Raw genomic sequence first — 21351 nt, 5'->3', positions numbered from 1 at the left:
TGAGATTTTTTTTTAACTTTTAATGTCTTTTGAGAAAATGCAATCTCATTAATTTTTTTTTTCTTTTTTTTTTTTTTTTTTTTGTAGAGAACTAGTTAAAAGTACAATAGCCAGGCGTGGTGGCGCAGGCTTGTAATCCCTGTGCTTGGGAGGTGGAAACAGGAGGATCTCGCAGGTTCCAAGCCATCCTCACTGGCGTAAGAGACCCTGTTTCCAAATAATAATATAAAATAGGTCTGGGAATGTAACCCAGAGGTTTAAGGGTTCCATTCCCAGTACCACCAAAAAAAAAAAAAAAAAAAAAAAAAAAAAAAAAAAAAAAAAAAAAACATTTTTTTTCTCTGGGGTATATTCTCCGATTTTATTTTAAGGCATAGCACACTCTGAATTATGGTTTAATTTCCTCAATAGAGGACCTATGAATATGGATTACTGGCTACTTTAGTTAATGATTGCAGGGCTAACTTTAGTTAGTTTGGTCTTTAGCCATTCTTTATTCATAAAACAAAATTTATCCTCACAATACTTCTTTCTAAAACAAAACAAAACAAAATTGCAGAAAGAAAAATATCCAGTCATGGGCATCAGGAAGTTTGAAGACCAAAGCAAACAGAAAGAGAGAAAACACATTTTGTTTTTTACATGTCTCTATTCAGTAATAATGTAATGTGGCATAGATTTAATTAGGTTAATAAAACACTTTTATACAAAATACTTTTGTATATCTATTTTATGTTTCTTATTTTATAATTTTTTACTTAAATGCAAATATAACACTTTCCATGACTTAGACAAAAGGATGCTTGATGGAAGGGAGCTGAGTTGCTGGTACTGTTTTAATAGAAAATCTATGTTGTTTGTTCCAATGTTTGGGGAATGAGGTGTCTGTACCATCTCCATCCAGGAGGTTGGATAAAAGAGGCTTCCCTGGAGCCTAGAGCTTCATCTCTGTCACATCTCCAGGCCCAACTGCACTCCTCCTCCCTGGGACTGCTATTTTAAACACCTCCTGCATGTATTTTGAATGTAGTGTTCATTCCCTTTATAGCTCCTGAGGTGAAAGTCCAATTTCTCCACGAAGCAGCTGCCAGGGAGACAGCACTGCAGACAGAGCTCTCCCCACAGCGGTTCAGAGCACCTGCCAGTTAGCAAAAGGCTTGAAGCGTTTCCAGATCCAAAGATCTCACATTCAAGTCCATGTGGGAGAAAGCAAGCTGGTTTAGTTGAATACGAAAATTAGAAAGTAGAAATGACAAAGAAATTTCCAACTCTATCCAAGTTTAAAGCTGTGGAACAAAGCTATCTAAACTCTCATCCCAACTCCATGACACCGCCTTATTTTGAGGACCTTTACATTCTCTGTTCCACTCATCAATCGTATATGCACGCACGCATAGTCCTGAAAGTGAGGATAATAAGACCTACCTGCCACTCAGAATATTTTTGTGAATGCTGAATGAGATCACACACTAAAGTGTTTTTCTTGCCTCTTGATTCATGGTAGTTATTCGACTAGAGAAATATATTATTGTTATCAGGACATGATGATGATTATTAAACCAGCTACAGACCAAAAATGAAAATTATTTTGCCATTCAAACTTTTCTGTTTTTTTAGTCATAAAATATAGGGAAAGTTTCACACTATTCATATTTATTTTACATAGTAAATGCTCATTTGTATGTCAAATTATTTACAAATATTCCATTGAAACACCTGAAATATTTGACTTTGCCCCTTCTGAACACAAAAATATATTATTCTATGGAAACTTGAACTAAATATCAGCAGAAAGAGAGAGATAAAGCAATTTGATAGTGTAAGAAAAAATGATTTAGTTATAAGTTAAAGTGAGTGAGTCTAATGTTTGAAAATGTAACTAATCCATAATTAAATTGTAATGCTTTCCTAGGCATTAAACACACACACACACACACACACACACACACACACACACACACACACACTTAAATTTTGTTTTAAAGTAAGACAGTAAGACTAAAGTTAAAAATTTCTACTATCACTTTATTATATTAAATATTTCAGCTTTTAGGAAAGAATAAGATATAAATTTATATACCAACAAACAAAATACCACAAAGTTGTTTTTTTTTTTCAAAATTTTCCTACTACTTTACATTATCAGAAATATTTACAATGTCTTAAGAATTTGGTCTTACTAGCAGATAATAGCTTCTAATACTTTATCCAAGATATTTTAAAGGGTTTATAATCTCAAATAAGTGCTCCAATAAAATATATCAGAAATGGAATTCTTTCCCTTATAGAATAATAAATCAATGTTATTTTTGTGCAGTGTGTTTTTCTTTTTGTTACTATGTAAGAAGAAAATATGATCAACATGACATAATCACTATCATAAAAATAAATGTATATGTTACAATAGTATTACCTAGGTACTTAGGCCTGGAGGTTTAGTGCAATAATGTCATAAAAATGTTATTTATATGCATTACAAATTTCAATTAAGCATGTCACCTATAAGTTACTTAATGTCTCTGTATCGCATGTTCATTATTGTAAAATGGGCCTAATAATAACTTTTTGTGTGGTACTCGGCATGGAACCCAGGGGCAATCTACCTCCGAGCTGCACCCCCAGCCCTAAATTGTAGTCTCTTTGTTTTTGAAACAATGTCTGAGTTGTGAAGGGCCTTGCTAAGTACTGAGGCTGTCCATGAACTGTGATTCTCTGGTCTCTGCCTCCCCAATAGTGGGATTACAAATGTGCACCACCACGCCCGGCCTCTAATAATAATATTTGATAGTACCTATTCGAATAGTTGTGTGAGGCTTGATTGAAAAATATGTATATTGTGTTTGGATAAGTATCTGGCACTTAGTAATGTTTGTAAATCATTAATATTATCTGCATGACAGAATTTAGTTTATACTTGTAGAACTGAATTTCTCACCAGAAGTCTTATTTGAAAAAAGTATTTAAAAATATAATTCATATCTGTAAGGATGAATAGTTCATTGAATAATTGAACCTCATTGGGCAAGTTGCTAATATTATAGACTTCCCACCCTGGACAATGTTTCCTAATACAAAGATGTCTGAGATTAGTTTTTTCTTTTTTCTTTTGTGGTGCTAGGGATTGAACCTAGGAACATTCTACCTCTGAGCTACACCCACAGCCCCATTTATTTATTCATTATTTTGAAACAGGGTCTCACTAAGTTGCATAGGGCCTCACTAAGTAGCTGAGGCTGGCCGTGAACCTGCGATCCTTCTGTCTCAGTCTCACAAGCATTAGGATTACAGGCATGCACCACCATGCCTGGCTTTGTTTGAGATTAGTTTTTAAAGAGAATTTAAAATAATAGGTTAATCAAAATATTTAATAATATGGAATCTGGAGATGGTGGTACATGCCTGTAATCCTAATGCTTGTGAGACTGAGACAAGAGGATAGTATTAAATTCAAAGGCAGCCTCAGCAACTTAGGGAATTCCCAGTAACTTAGTGAGATCCTGTTTTAAAATAAAATAAAATAAGACTAGGGGCATAGCTCAGAAGTAGACTATCCCTGGGTTTAATTCCAAGTAAAAAATTTTAAATACATATACATAAATAAAATGCTATTAAGTAGAAAATATGTTATATGGCTTATATATACATAAATTCTATGTAAATTTATGTAGATTTACACAGAGTGACTTAAAATGAAAAGCAGTTGAGAGAGGAGTAGAATTTGTTCTGTTCCATCTAATTTCCACTTTACTTCTCTTACCTCACTTTGACCTATTAAGATATTAAAACTTCTTTGTGTGCAGAATTAGAATGAAGATTGTACAGGGATCTGAAGAGTGTGTGTGGGTGGGGAAATACTGAGGATTGACCCCGGGGACATTCTACCTCCAAGCTACACCACCCCTCAGATCTTTTTATTTTTTATTCGAAACAGGGTCTCCCCGGGTCATTGAAAGTATCTTTAAGTTGCTGAGTCTGTCCTCAAACCTTTGATACTCCTGCCTTAGCTTCCCAAGTCCTGGGATTACAGGCATGTGCAACTACTCCTGGTTCTGAATTTTTATAAGCTTTTGAAGATTCCCCTTCTGCCAAATTTAGGACTTTGTGATGCAATGAAGTGACAACCATGTACAAAATTGGACAGTCCTTTCAAAAAGCACCATTTTTACACAAACTAGCTTTCAATGCCAGGGAAACTGTACTCTCTTTCTTATATTAATTAGTGCCTTCAATATTTAGGTGCTTTTGTTAAACTGTATATCTGGAAAAGAGCTGATCTAGTTCCATAAAGCTGAGTAAATCCTGTGAATGCTCATCATGGCACTCGGTCTCATGTTTTGGAATGTGTTACAGGGAATTAGTAGTATAAAAGGAGAAACGTACTTAACAATCACACACTTTTTTTCTAAACAGAGCTTTAAAATTAATAAATAACCCAAATAGGCTAATTTTCACTAAACTCTCTGATGCCCACCTTTCAAATGTAATCACTGTGGGAGGTAGTAGCACAGGCAGAGTCTGTTAGTGATGCCAGTGTCAGTTTGAGCAACTAGCAGTCCATCAAATGGGACTTCATACCCCGCTTTGGGAATTACCTAATGTGGAGTAGTAATATGTAGAGAGAGACAGGCTCTTTAAAGGAGTTCAGAGGCAGCAATGCCATCCTTCTTAGAAGAGCCTTCACTTCACTCCTGCAGCCTGGGTTTATATAATTAACAGCTGCGAAACAAGATGAAATATTCAAGCTATGTTTTGTGCATTTTCCAATAGCCAGATGTTTGGCACTATGTATACAAAACATCCAGATGATTGACTGACTATGTAAGTATTTGTCATGATATTTGGTATGGTGTGAACACAGCTTCTGCTGAGGAGCATATTTTTGGAACTTTTTATGCATCTCCCTACAAAGTAGGTAGTCTAGCAAGTTTTTCTTTTTAAAGTGGAAATAAAAAAAAAAAAACACTTTCAAGAAAAGCCAGGCCATACTCAATTAAAGAACATATTCATTATTGAGCACTTTTACTCAGATTACTTCATTGTCTCTACTTCAAAGAGATCATAAGATCACTAGCTGCTGAAATGTTCCATTGTGAAGTGCAGAGTGGGGGGGCATTATCTTAATCTGCAATCAGAGAATGGTGGCTTCATCTTGCTGCATTAGTGAGTGATGTGACCACTCTTCCCTCGCCAGTCTTCTCCCTTGGACTCTAGTGCCTCCATTCGGAGAGAGAAGAGCCTCTCACGTTGGCTGCAGTCAGTGGCCATGGTTAAGCTGCAGGTGACTGCAGTTTTCTTCATGTCACAACCTATTAGTCCTTTGTTTTTCATCTGTACAAGGAAGATAATGGTAGTAGTTGGCTCAAAGTATTGTGAGAATTAAATGAGATAGTAAAAGGAAAGTGCCTAGCAGAGTGCCTAGCACACACTGTGTAGCTTGTCTGCTGGTTTAAAAGAGATTCTGAAGTAAACTCGAAAGGTGTAGCTCTTCGTATTTCAAGACTGTATGTGTACAGCTGGTTCATTCCCCTGAGCTATGCCCACCTCTGCCCCTCACTTAACATATTCCTCTGTTTGCTCGATGCTGAGCTCAGTACTTTCTGGGGTAACACAGATGGCTTAGCACATTATCTGTATCATACAACAGCTATTGTTTGTGCTATACATATTTGCATCTATGTTTTATGTTATGGTATTGTATGTGGGTGGGATTTTGCTTTCCCAAATATGTTGCATTTTGGGAATTTTGAAATACTTTTCTATTTTATTCCTTTCTTGAAAATTATCTGAATTTTGCCTTCATCCCTGTGCTAAACACGTATTTATTATTCATTATGAGTAGGCACTTGAAATATACAGAAACAACTAAATGCACAATATCCATGGACCTTATAGCCAGGAGGGGTAGAAAAGCATCAATCCAGTAAGGAGACAGTGCGTCTAATGAAAGTGTTGAGAATAGTGGTGTTATTTTTGCTTTTTAATACCTTAGGCAATTCACTGAAGATCTAAATTAGATAGAGAAAATGTTGTGTATAATTCTTGGAGAAGAAAGACCCAATGGAAGAAATAGTCAATGCAAAGTTGCTTTGCATTGAGTAAGCATTTCCAGCTGGTTGAAAGTGAACCTAAAAGTCTAGTCTAGAGCAAAGTAAGAGAGAGAAGCATTGGGGACCAGCTTGCAAAGGGGCATGCTAGACACCATCAGCATAGGTGTTTTTCTTATAAATGAGTTACAAAGGCTGGAAATTATCTACTTTGAACTCCAAAAGGTTCATTCCATTTATTGTGGGGAGAAGAACCTGGATATAGGGTCATGAGCAGAAACCAGAGACTCTCAGAATAATCCAGTGGAAATGGCAGTTTAGTTACTACATATATTACTTACACTTCTAAATGACCCCTATTCATGAACATGCTTTGTCATTCTTGCTACAACATAAACTCTGTGTGGACTAGGACTTAAACATATTTGTGCACACCAGAGTTCATAACCCAAGGGGGGAAAAAACAGATTTCGGAGCATAAGGAGTAGAAAAACAAATTGCTTTCATACTATTTTATGTGGCACTCACCCCCACCCCATCATGCCCTATATACTGTCTCTCCTTATTCAATTGTCTAATATAGCAGACATATGTCAAGCAGTGTCTCTTTGTGTTGTAAAGGAAAAAAGCAAATAGGGGAGAAGTGTAGAGCAAAAAGGAGGTGAGAAATAGGTGGCACAGTCCTTTTATTCTTAAGTAATCTTTATAATAATCATAAAATAAGTCAAACATGAGCAAATACACACAGACACACACAGAGATTATTTCATCTATTTTATATAATCATCTCATAAATACTTTACCTTAAAACTATAAGCACATAAGTATCATATGAATTTAGAAAATAGAAAGCCACGACTATTCTCAATTTGGAAATTTCCATATATGGTAGCTTGAGTTATTTAGGTTCTAACTCATACCTACAACTTGAGAATAAGTGTACATAAATGCAAGGAAGCAAGAAAAAGCATACTTTTTTTCTGAGTTTCCTTCAAGTGTACTTCTGAATATATATCTTGAACTACTTTGTATTGGAACCAGTGATCATTATGAAATCTATTTATCCTAACCAAGGAGACATAATGACCCCCTCCCTTCCTCTCCTCTTTCCTTTATTCTTTTCTGTTTCTTTTCTTTTTTATTATTAATTAATTAATTTGTGTATTTATTTATTTTGCAGTACCGGGGATGGAATGCAGGGGCATTCTACCTTAAAACCACACCCCCAGCACTATTTTTTTTTTATTTTGAGACAGGGTCTCATTGAGGCTGGCTGCAAACCGCAATCCTCCTGTCTCAGCCTCCCAAATCCTGGGATTAGAAGCCTGTGCCACCACATTTGGCTTCCTTTTTTCTTTTTTTTTTTTCTTCCTTTCTTTTTTTTCTGACAGTTAAGAAGTTAAAGTCTATTCTTCTTTGATGGTCCCTGACATTCCAGAAAAGAGAGGTAATACTTATGCTAAACTTACTAGTTAATATATCTGTGGTCTTCCTGACACCCCCAAGATATAGGTAAATCTCTTATGTCTCTTGGGGAACGGAAATGCTCAGCATACTGCTCTAAATCAGACGTTCATGGTAAAATATCCATTAATAATTAATTTTATGCTTCTTTTTGAAAAGGACAGGTTAAGCAGTTGGTCACATTCGGTAAATAAGAAATTACTTGCAGTAATAACTGCAACATTCTAATCATTTTTCCATTTCTGAAACCCATTTTAAAAGTCTTTGATCAGCATTACAGTGGAAAGGACATTGAATGTGGAAAGAGAAGACTTGATTAGAAATTCAACTTTACCACCCACTAATCATGGGGCTAGGAAAAGTCATTTAACCTAAACATCTCCATTTATTTTCCAGTGATGAAGGGCATAGCAATCCATACCTTACAGGGTTGTTATGCACACCCAATAGGATAAAATGTGAAGGCCGTGAATGCAGAAGTCACAGCATAAACACCTGGCAAACCCAGATGCCACATGACACCATAGAATTGTCAGTTTTAGGTGTGGCATTTCAGAATCCTCCCTATACCAGCACAAGCATGATCTTGCATGATGAGAAATATGCCCCCTCTATCTTCTTTCTGCATATTATTAAAATTGTAATATACTGTAATTGTTCAATTATATCATTAAAAGGGTTTCATTTTCTTTTTAAAAATATATAAAGAAAAGCATTTCAATTAACAATGACCTTCAGGACTTCTAGGGGTTTGGCGTCTGTCCATGGTGAAGCTGTCTGCAAATTAGATTCTGCAGTGTACCTTGTTCCTTACTTTTTCAACCAGTGATTAGTTTCATAGAGTTGGCAGCAGCCTGCCCGGTTGCCTTCAGCTTGCAATTTTATAGCAATCTCAAACACCGTGTTCAATCCCCCAAGGTATTCTGTAGAAATGCTGTCAAACTATTTCGATGTATGTGTGTTTTCATTCTGTAGCTGTGCTTTGTACTCATTTAAGAAAACCAGTCTTTAATTTGTAACAGAACGTTTTTTAGATGAAACGCAGAATTCCAGGCCTCAGCAAAATCACTGGCATATGACCATAGCCTTCTGTTCTCAATCCTGAAGTGCCTGACTTCTATTAGATACAAAGCTGTGTTTTTGAATCTTGTTATAGGAAATGACTTTGAATAAATGGCTTCAAAATTGGACTTAAAATACATCAATTGTATACATCCGGCTTTAGTTTATCTTTCCAGTCTTGTCTGCCATATACCTCATATGCTTATTTGTACTTCCATGAAATGCCTGGCTCTCTTGCTTTTACTTTTTACCTGATACAGTAGTACTTCTATCAATAGTCCAGTGTCTGTCACTCATTCCCTCAAGCCTTTCCTATTCCAGAGGGCTTTCTCTACACCCTTAACACCTTCTTTTTAAAGTTTTTTTTTTTTGTTGTTGTTGTTGTTTTTTTGTTTTTTGTCTTTTTGGAACCGGGGATCGAACCCAGAGCATCGCACCTGCAAAGCAGGCACTTTGTCACTGAGCTACATCCCAGCCCCTAAGGCCTTTGCTATTTATTTATTTTGTGTGGGGGGGAGGGGTCTAGGGATGGAACACAGGGGCATTTGACCTCCCAAATACACCCCCTGCCCTGATTTTTATTCTTTATTTTGAAACAGGGTCTCACTAAGTTGCAGAGGGCCTCACTAAGTAGCTGAGGCTGTCTGCAAACCGCGATCCTCTGGTCTCAGCCTCCCAAATGCTGGGATTACTTATTTACTTACTTACTTACTTACTTACTTACTTATTATTTATTTATTTATTTATTTATTTATTTATTTATTTATTTATTCTTTTTTTTGTGGTACTGGGGTTCCTGGAAACCCTTCTACCTCTGGGCTACACTCCCAGACCTATTTTATATATTTTTATTTGGAAACAGGGTCTCTTAAGCCAGCAAGGCTGGCTTCAAACCTGTACAATCCTCCTGTCTCCTCCTCCCAAGCACGGGGATTAAAAGCGTGCGCCACCACACCCGGCCAAATGCTGGGATTACAAGCATGTGCCACCACACCTGCCTGCTCTAAGGCCTTCTTTAAATCAAATAACCTTCTTCTGTGTCTCATGTATCTTGTGTATGATTTAATCAAAATATTATCTTTTCTGTATGATAATAGTTGGTGGCTCAACTATCTTCCTTACTAGACAAAACTTTAAGAGAAAAAATAATACCTTTGACTCCATAAACAGGTATTTTATTAATGGTTGTTAATAAATGCTTTCTAGAAAAAAATGTTGGACCATTTATTGAAAAGATAGCAAAACTTTGCTACTGAAAGCATTATATTAGCTTTTCTACACTTAATTACAGCAGCTATCAGAAAAAGTAGTATATTGTTTTTATCAATAAAATGAAATTCATGGTTTTAGTGTACAGGCTCCCACTAGGCAAATATTTTTTAAAATATATTTAATACATATGGCACTATCCTATGCTTTCTATATCTGGTACATTATATCAGAATTGGATTGGATTAAACAAGTCTAACTCATAGACCTTTTCTACTTCTTATAATTTCAAACAAAGAAATCTGTTCTGATGTAGAAAATTGTTATTTGAATGAAAAACCTTATTTAGATTTATTTCTCATTCAGACAGAATGAGAAAGGAATTTGGTTCTGTGTTGAAATATACACACAGACATACACAACACACACTTAAAAAGAGAACTGTATGCAGGTACTATTTCCCATTTGCATTGAGAATTGAAGATGTATTCGTATGTGAGGCCTCTTGAGCTTATGTCTGATGTTTGCATTTGATGCTGTGCTATTTTTCAGCATGTGGGAATAACACTCAGACCAAAGATAATGTTGTCTCTCATTTTCATTTTGATTAACAGTGTTCTATCTCTGGTAATTTGTAGGTGTTATTTGGAAGATGGAGCTTCAAAGGGTGCCTGGCTGAACCGGTCAAGTATTATTTTTGCCGGGGGTGATAAGTGGTCAGTGGATCCTAGAGTTTCAATTTCAACATTGAATAAAAGAGATTACAGTCTCCAGATACAGAATGTAGATGTGACAGACGATGGCCCCTACACGTGTTCTGTTCAGACTCAACATACACCAAGAACAATGCAGGTCCATCTAACTGTGCAAGGTAAGCATTTCCAGAAATTCTATATTGTGAAGGACTATATTTTAAATAGTTATTATTTAGATGTTAACATGAATCAAAAGTAATTAATACTAGTTCTCATCAATTTTAGTGGGCACCGTAGTTATGGAAATCACCACTTACAAAAATAAAAAAAATTCAGTAATACCACATATAATTTATATATATGATTTTATTTCTATTTTTCTTTCAATAATCTCTTCAATAAGTCCTTGAAAACCTATAATTGATATATTAAAATAAATATTTAAAACCCTACAATAGGTTCATTGGAATATTAAATTTTTTGATAAATTCTTATACTGATGCATGTTATTGAAGTAATATATATTATGTAGTTTTAAATATATATTACTTACACAAAATCGTAAGTTTCATTGTGGCATATATTGGTACATACATAAAAATACAATTTGTTCAGTTTTGTCTCCCAGTTTCTCCCCCACCCTTTGGTCTTCCCTTCCATGGGTCCCCTTCCTCTATCTTAATGTTCTCTCAATATTATATCTCTGTCCAACTTCTGTTTACTTTTATTTGAGTCACAATTAAAAGTGCATGCAAACATTCTAAAATAACTTTATTTAAAGTTATAGGGTAATTTAAAAAGAAGGTATGTGCACATGCATTATATTTTTATTTACTTGGAGTGTATCATAAATCATGCTAGCTAAATTATAATCTCCAAATACAAACATAATCATCAGATTATTTAGTTTCACTTGCATACTAAAATATAAAAGCTTACATACTCCTAGTACAAATACTTTATAAAAAATGCAATTATAATGCTAGTAAAGTGGGAAATATATATATTTTTACCCTTTTACATTATTTATTTATAACCTACAGATTAATCATGTGTTGGTTTTATAGAAATACTATGCTCTGTGGGACTCAAAATAACATTGCAGTACTTCTAAATAAGATTAATGACAAACTATATAACAAGGTGGTGCTAGCATACGCATGTTTAATGACTAAATGGAAAGTGAAGTGAACGAGTTTGTTGTGTCATATCTGAGTTTATCTTTCAATTAGTCAAGGGTAAAATTTTGTTAAGTACATGGCTCAATTCTGGATATTGTTAATATTTAACTTTTCTGATTGATCTTTATGCTTCTACCTACAAGTAAACCTAAATTCAAATACAACTTAAATTATCACTAAATATTATGTTGTAATATGATTAAGCTTAAGTAAAGAATTTGTTTTAAGGAGGAAATTATAAACTGAAAAAAAATTAATGAATTTCCTCGATGGTTCTTCTTATTGCCTGCTATAGTTTGTCATAACACTATGATAAAGTTTTCAAGAGTCCATCTTTATTTAAAGATTACTCAGGGATTCCCAAGGGCACGAGTTTGTCCTGCTTGAAAACCCAACATGAGAGTATAAAACACACACACATTTCTTGTTATCCACATCTATCCTCTTGTTTGGTTGTTTGCCTTTTAACCTTAGTTTCCAGACCAAAGACTACAAAAGATTTTTATCATATGAAAAAAAGTGTACTTAGTCATACATTCGCATCACTTAAGATACAGACATTTTCCTCCTTGGATATTATAAAGTTGGGAGTTTAAATGTTATATTCAGAATAATAAATATATTGCAGTTTCCTTTTACTATTTTCTCTCTCTCTCTCTCTTTCTCTCTCTCCCTCTCTCTCTATCTCTCTCTCTCCCTCCCTCCCTCTCTCCCTCCCTCCCTCCCTCCCTCCCTCTCGTTTTTGTTTTTGCAGTGCTGGGGATTGAACCCAGGGGCATTCTACCTCTGAACTACACCCCCACCCTTATTCTTTATATTCTTTATTTTGAATCAGGGTCTCACTAAGTTGCAGAGGGCCTCACTGAGTAGCTGAGGCCAGCCAAAACCTTGCCAAGGTTCAGCCTCCCAAGTACTGGGATGTAAGCATGTGCCACTATGCCGGGTTTACTATTATCTCTTATTCCATGTTATGAATCTATGTTTAAACCAGAATAAGAAATGCAAGTCTTATCCAGGCACATGTTCAATTCTCAAAGGACTTTTTTTATCTTTATGTGACATAATTTGTTTAATACAATTAGATAATTTTTAAAACTATTATGTGACTTATTATTGTAGTACTCATTTCTGCTGGCCATTTGCTAACGGTGAACTTTTGAGCAAGCCAAGAATGCACTTATTGAATGTTTTGTCAGTATATTTTATTCTTCTAGAAAAAGAAAATCTATGCTACTACTTTGAAATTATGTGGTTGGGTCAAATTAAAAGCTAATAATTTTACAGCATTTATGAACATAATTACTTATTCAAATTGATTGACATGTGGGCTATTTTCCAATTACATTAATAAAGTTCAGGGAATACATTAATAGGCTTGTCAGTCAATTCAAGAACTAAATAAATGTCATAAAAAGTCAGTCCCACTTAAGCTACATTTCCTCTCAATGAACAAAAATAAACTGATGTGCACATCCCTTCAATCTCTAAGTATGTATGCCTGGTGCTCAGGTATATCTGGATAGTTGTGAAGCATAAAGCTTTTTGACTAAAAATGTGTCAGTCTTTTATTCACCAAGATAAAGAAGCTCTGCAATTGAGGGAAGCTGGTATGAATCACTGATGTCAAACATACATTGATTGGTCAAAACAAAGCTCATCTTCAATTATTGCAACTCTGTACTCAAGGGAGCTAGTTTTTAAAAACTCACTTTAGAAAGGGGATAACAAAGGGCATATCTTTCTAACACAGCCAATGTGGAAATGTGCTGGTGCTATTGATTCCTTACAGCTATTAATATAAATGGATAAAGCAATAGGGAAAGAAAGTCTAGAGTAAAAGTCAGAAAACCCTAATTTTAATCCTTAATTTTCCTTCTGAATGCTAGTTTTGTCACTTGAGTGAGCACTCAAACCAGGAGAACCTCAAGTCAAAACCAAAAAGAACAAGACCACAAAGAAAATAAAAACAAAAGGCCACCTTACTGTGATTATTTGCTTTAGATTTAAGAGGGTAAAATGTTTAAGTATTTAAGCTAAAAAATAGAACTATTTCGTAACTCATATTGAGCAATTGAGTTGAAAAATTTATGTACTCATAGAAGTTAAAGAAAGTAATAATGTAAAGTTTGGTTTTCAGATGGCAGAAACTGGCATACACACACACACACACACACACACACACACACACACACACATATATATTTATATAAAGAAAAAAATTTTCAGTACCTTTACACAATATGGTGCTGGGAAGTCAAATTAACTATTCAGAATTTGAATTACATGATGAAGCATTTTCTTAGAGCATTCTTTCTTGTTTATAACTATAAAAATGTGCAAGAATGGCTGGGCATGGTGGCACATGTCTGTAAATATGCATATTTACTTGGGAGGCTGAGACAGGAGGGTCACTAGTTCAAGGACAGTGTCAACAAGTAGTGAGACTCTTGTCAACCTAAGGAGACTGTTTCAAAATAAAAATAAAATAGGGCTTGAGGTGTAGCTCAGAAGGAGAATATCCCTGGGTACAATCCTCATTTCAGTAGCACACATACAAAAAAAAAAAAAAAAAAAAAAGAAGATGCAAGAATGGAGAACCGTTTTTGAAGCTAGAGCTCCCAATTTAATACTGAATGATAGGGAATGTGGAATATGTTGTGTTTATATGAATACATGTCTAGAATACTTTCCACTTTCACTTCTCTATAAAGTCTAAAGACAAGGTTACATATAGCATGAAACAGGCACTCAATGATTGTGTATGTTAAACGAGAGTATGTGACATATTCTTTACTCAGCTCAGTCCCTTTCAGGTAAATATACTCTAGATGTTCTCTGGGCAGAGTAAAAGATTTGATGAACACATAGGTCTAAGAAAATAACTTCTTGAGGATATGTGAGATGACTAGTTGAAGCAGAGGGTACCAAAAAACCCTTCCTTTGTAGTCTAATGTAGGAAGACTCTGATGAACCATTTTAGTCCCAAAGCTCCACTGAGGCAGCTGAGACTGTTACCCAACATGGACTGCAGCTCAACCTCTTGTTCTCTTTATAGTTCTATCTTTTTCATTTTTCCCCCAGGGTTTGGTCACAATGATATGCTTTAATAAATATCCTTCACTCTAAACTCTGTCTTGTTTCAGAGTCTGCTACCAAAGATCCCAAACTTTAACACTGTTAATTTCTAGTATGTCTTAGTCAGTGTTCTGAAAAAGGATTTGTAAAATAGAAAGGCAAGACAAGTAACATTTATGATTACCATTTTATTTTAGGTTGGAAGGAATTTAAAGTGGCTTAAAAGGAGTATTTAGTACACTGAGATCTGTAGGAGAAATAGGAGACAAAAATAAAGGAAAAGGTGAAGCTATATTTTAAATTTTATGTCATGATACCCATATACTTTCAGAGCTCTATAAAATACTTAGTTCTAATATTTCGAGAAGCCAACACAGGGAGGAAAAACAGAATCGGTTATTCATTTCATGGTCCATAAGGTTAAAGCATTTTTCTTAGTACCCTGATCCTGTTGTTTGGTGTGGAGAAGTGTTTTTACTGTGAGGCATCTCAAAGAGTCACTGATGTAAGGAGGGTCTCAGCAGTCACTGTTATAAGCATACAGCACTTACTCACCAGGTTTTCCTTCATAACACCTTTTCATAAAATCTAAAGTGCATGGAAGCAAAAATAAATTAAAAATATAAATTCAACAAGATGCTAATCTAATAACACAGAAATAGCTTTCTGATTATTACTTTAGTCTATAAATAAGTTTTGGAACTTATGTATCCTGAGCCAGACCTCCACAAATGTAATTTCTCTCAAGAGTCTTTCATTTTATCATATCAAATGCAGATGTGTTAGAAGTATACTTACCAACGAGTATCAGAAAAGCAACTATTCCTTGTGGACACAAATACAAATATATATTCTTTAAAGACCAGCACATCTTAATTTAATGTTCAGATTTTTTTTTCTTGAATAATACAGCCTTGAAAAAATACATATCAGAACAGGGAGACCCCACATTTTCACTAGGTTGAGCTGATGGACATCCTACGACATTGATCTGCCTTGCCCCAAAGACCCAAAGGGGAAGAATGCTACAATGGTCAGAAAAGCATGTCAAAATACCATGTGCATTAGAAAACGCAAGGCATTGTTCTGCAACAGTGAACACTTCAAAATTTTCAACAAGCAACAAAATGAAACCAAAGGGAAATTATCAATGCCAGGAAAGTTTCCCAGAGCCCACAAATGTCAAATCATCATTGCCTGCATGCAATGAGAGCCCAGGACAAGACCCTCACACTGGTACCCACTCTGTTTTATCTAAGCTCTATTCTACCTGAGAGGAAGATGAAGATTGTACCTAAGCATCAAGTTTTGCACATGCTCAAAAGCGAGAAGGACAAAGATCTCTTATACATGCTTTTAATGTTTTTAGTATGGGAAGGAATAATAAATCACATAAAATAAAATTGGCCCCATAATTTTGTTTTATGTCTTTACCCTGCCCAGATAACCTTTAGCTTTAAAGGAATGTAACTTTATGGCATGATTATAAGATAAAATAGTTACTAAATATAATCTTAGATAAGAGGAAATAGTTGTCAGTTACTACAAATAAAAGTTAGAGGTAAGTTCTTTACAAACTATGCTTAGTTTTTCCTATGATCTATATATTTATAGCATAACTAGATAACAGAGATAAATTTCTAGGAATACTTTACCTGTGCTGATACACACATGATATTTGCCTGTTAGAAAACATTCGTCATTACTTTTTTTATTTATTTATTTTATTGGTGCACTGTATTCATACATCATAGTGGGATACATACTTTTGTAGACATACATGCACACAATGCCCAGTCAGCCCCCACCCGATCCCCACTCCATTCTCTCCTTATCCCTCCCTCCCATGCTTAGCTTAGTGGTTGACATCTAATATTAAAGCAATTTATCCAAAATTAAAAATGATAATCTCACATAACAGTTTCAGTTGTCTGATACCAAGCTTTTGATGACTTAAAGATAACTTTTCAATATTTCTTTTTGCTTTCTTTCTTACCAGAGAAATTAAAAATGACATTGGATAATTAAGATAATAGTTAATGTTGATCAGGAAAACCTATTCGTTGTCATCTACTCCTCAGCAAGGAGTTCTACTATAAAACAACCTTTGATTACTCCCATTCACAGTATATTGCAGATTCCAGTGTGAGCCACAGAATCTAGTTAATACGTGGGTGCTGCCAATCACAAGGCCAAAGATCTAATAAGTTCCACAAATGATATGAATAAGCTCATACTAATTCTTACAATGTAACCATACTTAAAAGCACCTCCATTTTCCTATTTTTGTTTGTCTGAAATATCTATGTTTGCAATTTATGAAGATAGAGACTTAGCAGCGTTTTGGAAGATAAGCTTATCAACAGGTAATAAGACTGTCATTATATTCCCCAGGTCCTTTATCTAGTAAAAAATATTTACTCTGTTGAAATAAATATATGATAGTATTACTGAGGTCTAGAGAGATATTGGTCTTCTATCTAAACAGTTCAGGACAATTATGCCCAATTTGTGAAACTTGGAAAGAATAAATATTTCAAGTATCATTTGTGCAATATGATTCCCCCTAAAATACTTTCACAGATAAACTAAAGCCCACTCATCTATGCCTATGAAATTTTGAAAAAAAATTAAAAATAAATGCTTTTATTTGTGGTACTGGGGTTCCTGAAAGCCCTTCTATCTTTGGGCTATACTCCCAGACCTATTTTTATATTTTATTTGGAAACAGGATCTCTTAAGCCAGTGAGGCTGGCTTTATTTAAACCAGCTCGATCCTCCTGTCTCCGCCTCCCAAGCTCAGGGATTACAATCCTGCCTCACCACGCCCAGCAAATAAATGCATTTTTGTTGTTTTTTTGTTTTTTGGTTTTTTGTTTTTGTCATGAAATCTAGTCTGGCTACAGTAGTTATGGATACAAGGCAGGGTGTATCAGGCCAGCGCCTAGAAAACCATTTCCTCACTTCGGACTATAAACATATTGACATTTTGTAGGTAATTGATTTAGTTTGTATGGTCCATAAGAAATAAGATTAATTGAACTATACTTTCTTCCTTCCTTTCTTTTTTTTCTCTCTCTCATATTATTTTTTTTTAACTATGGATAGAACCCAGGGTATTCTACCTCAGAGCTATACCCTCTATTTTTTGTTTGTGTGTGTGTGTGTGTGTGTGTGCGTGTGTTATTTTATTTTGAAACATGGTCTCTCTAAATTGCAGAGGTTCCCCTTGAACCTACAATCCTCCTGTCTCAACCTCCCACGTACTGGGATTACAGGTATGTGCCACCTGGATTCCTTTCCCCCCATTTTTTCCCCCTTCTTTTTTGGCAATTGATATAAATGAACTCAGCAGAAAGATAATGTAACTTTCAAAAAGTACTATTTTTCTTCTAAAACTATTTCCTCTATAAGTGTAACATTTTTCCTCATGAAATTTAGTACATAAAGTTTTCTTTGTTATCTAGTGTAAGATCTGATATTAGAACACTAGTGTTGCTTAATATTGTCCTAGAATCCATCACATACTTCTTACTGCTTCCAACTAAACAAGTGTATGGTATTTTTATGAAGTTTCAGTGCACTGTCATTTGCTAATGAGAGACAGGTTGGACAGAACAAACAAACAACAAAAAGAAAAAAAACAGCATCAAAGGCTGCCCTGCATTATGGGTGTCTGAGTCACCCCTTTGCCCACAGGAGCTCTGTGAGCTGGTTACAGCAAAGGGCAGCCTGCTGAGATCTGAATTAGCCTTTCTGCCTGCTGGAAAGCTGTGCCCAGGAGGAAAGATTCACTTCAGTGCCTTGTGCTTGCTCCTGAGCAGGTATTTTGAGTTTGTGTAAAAAGAGGGGCAGGAAACAAACACGCATGTAGTTTGTGGTATCGTTTGTATTTAGGAGAAACAATTTTTTCCTACTTTTTCTTTCCCTACATTTATCTTTTTGGGGGGTTTACTTGGAAATGAGCTTAGAAGCATTCTACCTCCCGGCTACACCCCTAGTCCTATTTTTTTATTTTATTTTGAAACAGGGTCTCCCTAAATTGGTGAGAGACTCACTATTTACTGAGGCTGTCCATGAACCTACAATCCTCCTGTCTCAGCCTCCCAAGTACTGGGATTACAAGAGTGAGACACCATGCCCAGATTACTCTTATCTTTTGAATCACCTTGGCAAAAATTAAATAAGATATCAGGAAATAGAATATATAAGAAAGAAGAACATTATATATTATTCATTCTGATATCAAGTCAAACAGTATTTCTTCATTTGATAATATGTACTTCAAGATACAATTTGACTATATGTGTGTATATATATACACACACATATATATACATATATATACACATATATACATGTATGTGTATATATGTGTATATATATGTGTGTATGTGTGTGTGTGTGTGTATATATATATATATATATTTTTTTTTTCAGGACTGGGGATGGAACCCAAGGGCATTCTACCTCTGAACTACACCCCCAGCCCTAATTTTTATTTTTTATTTTGTATGAGCATTACACAATGGCTATATTTGCTACTTGTCACAGAGTATCTCTTCCCCCCTACACAAAATAAAACAAAAACAAAATAAACAACTGAGTAAATACTGCATTATGTCAAATCTCAGTGTAATATGTGTTCTGACTATGAAAACCTCTTTAGAAGAAAAGATAATCAGCATTAAACTGGCCCCTTTATTTTAAGAAACACTGCAAATAAAATCTAAGTCAGGTAGCTGGGCGTGGTGGTGCACACTTGTAATCCCAGCACTCGGGAGATTAAAACCTGGAGGATCGCGGTTCGAGGATAGCCTCAGCTACTTAGTGAGGCCCTCTGCAACTCAGTGAGACCCGGTTTTAAAATAAAGAATAAATAATAGGTGTAGCTCGGAGGTTAAATGCCCCTGGGTTCCATCCACAGTACTGCAAAAAAAAAAATAATAATAATAATAATAATATTAAAATAAAAAATCAAAGTCAGGTAAAATAATTTGTCTTCTAGGAAGTCAGTGTAATGTAATTTAGTCTATGCAATAATTTTCTATTTTCTTTTCTAAATCATGCATAATTAAGATATTATCACAGAAATAAATGTGGTTTTTTCTATTTTCTTTTCTTTTTGTTTTACATTACTAGGAATTGAACCCGGGGCATTCTACCTCCGAGCTACATCCCCAGCCCTATTTTTTTTTTTATTTTTGTGGCACTGGGGGTGGAATCCAGAGGCTTTATACCTCCGGGCTATACTCCCAAACCTATTTTATATTTTATTTGGAAATAGGGTCCCACTAAGTTGCTGAGAGCCTAAGTAGCTGAGGTTGGCTTCGAACCTGTGTGATCCTCCTATCTCAGCCTCCCAAGCGCGGGGATTACAAGCATGTGCCACCATAACTGGCTCCCAGCCCTATTTTTTATTCTTTATTTTGAAATAGTGTCTCACTAAATTGTAGAGGGCCTCACTAAGGAGCTGGGACTGGCCACAAACCTCCTATCCTCTGGTCTCAGCCTCCCAAGTACTGGGATTACAAGCATGTGCCACCCAGCTCAGCATTTTTCCTATTTTCCTTAGCTAAATTCTTAATGACATACTCTTTATAAGCTTGATTTAGGGCAAAATAAAATGTGGAGGGGAGAAAATTTAAGTCTGATAATGATACTATTTATCTTATGATCTTAACAGAAACATAAGAACCTGTCATGCCCTTGGTACAGTTAGTATAGTTGAGACTAGTGGCAGAGTTTTCTTTTCAGGATCAAAGTGCTCCACGACCCAATGCCCATATGCACCACACTTCACCTGCCATTCCTTCCACATCCAGTAACTAATCTAACAAGAACAGTGGAGAGACTCAGGGAGGTCGACTCTGCACCTTCCCTAAGCTGTTGGCTTTCTGATCAATAATGGTAGGTTTGCCTTTATCCCAGTGGTCCTTGAACAGTTTGTGGTCATGAATTCATGTGAAAATAGGAAACATCTCTCAACCTTGTCTCGAGAAAAATAATCATACCCTTAATATTTTACATATTTATTCACATGAGAACAAGATTCACAAACCCTCTAAATCTGTTCATAGACTTCAAGTAAGAAAACACATGAACTCTTTGAAGATGAGGACTGAGCTTAATCTTTTCAGAGTCCCAAGCATCCAGTGTCTGATAAATGTTAATAATCCCATAGAGCTTTTTTGTTAGTTGCAGTACTGGGGATGGAACCTAGAGGCATTCTACCTCCGAGCTACACCCCCAGCCCTATTTTTTATTCTTTATTTTGAATCAGGCTCTCACTGAGTTGCAAAGGGCCTCATTAAGTAGCTGAGGCTTGCCGGAACCCAGATCCTCCTGTTTTAGCCTCCCAGATGCTGGGATTACAAGCATGCGCCACCATGCCCGGCTTAATGAGCCTATAGAGTTTTATGGCTGATTACATGTACATAGTTTGTTGTTGTTTGCTGTTGTTTTCTTCTTTGTGGCTTCCTCTCAATCACTTTGCATAAGCCATGACTTAATGCATTGATGCTATCTTTGGGGCACTAACATCAGGAATGCTGACATAACAAGAAAAAAATTTAAATTAAAAGGATTAGTTAGGTATTCATGAGTTAGGTTACTTATTTT

General features: G+C 35.4%; 1 protein-coding gene across 1 annotated transcript in view; it reads left to right on the top strand.

The window, feature by feature from the left end:
• The window catches only part of NEGR1 (neuronal growth regulator 1), a gene marked incomplete at both ends in the record, with an annotated part of 888972 nt that overhangs the window by 368921 nt on the left and 498700 nt on the right, over nucleotides 1–21351 (top strand). Inside the window, one exon of the mRNA XM_080692943.1 lies at nucleotides 10418–10650. Within this exon, the coding sequence (XP_080549069.1) occupies nucleotides 10418–10650 (233 nt within the window). The remainder of the gene's footprint in view (nucleotides 1–10417; nucleotides 10651–21351) is intronic.

The sequence above is a fragment of the Muscardinus avellanarius genome (genome assembly GCF_963383645.1).
Source record: "Muscardinus avellanarius genome assembly, chromosome: 3".
Lineage (NCBI taxonomy): Eukaryota > Metazoa > Chordata > Mammalia > Rodentia > Gliridae > Muscardinus > Muscardinus avellanarius.
This window is presented reverse-complemented; position numbering and strand designations above follow the sequence as displayed.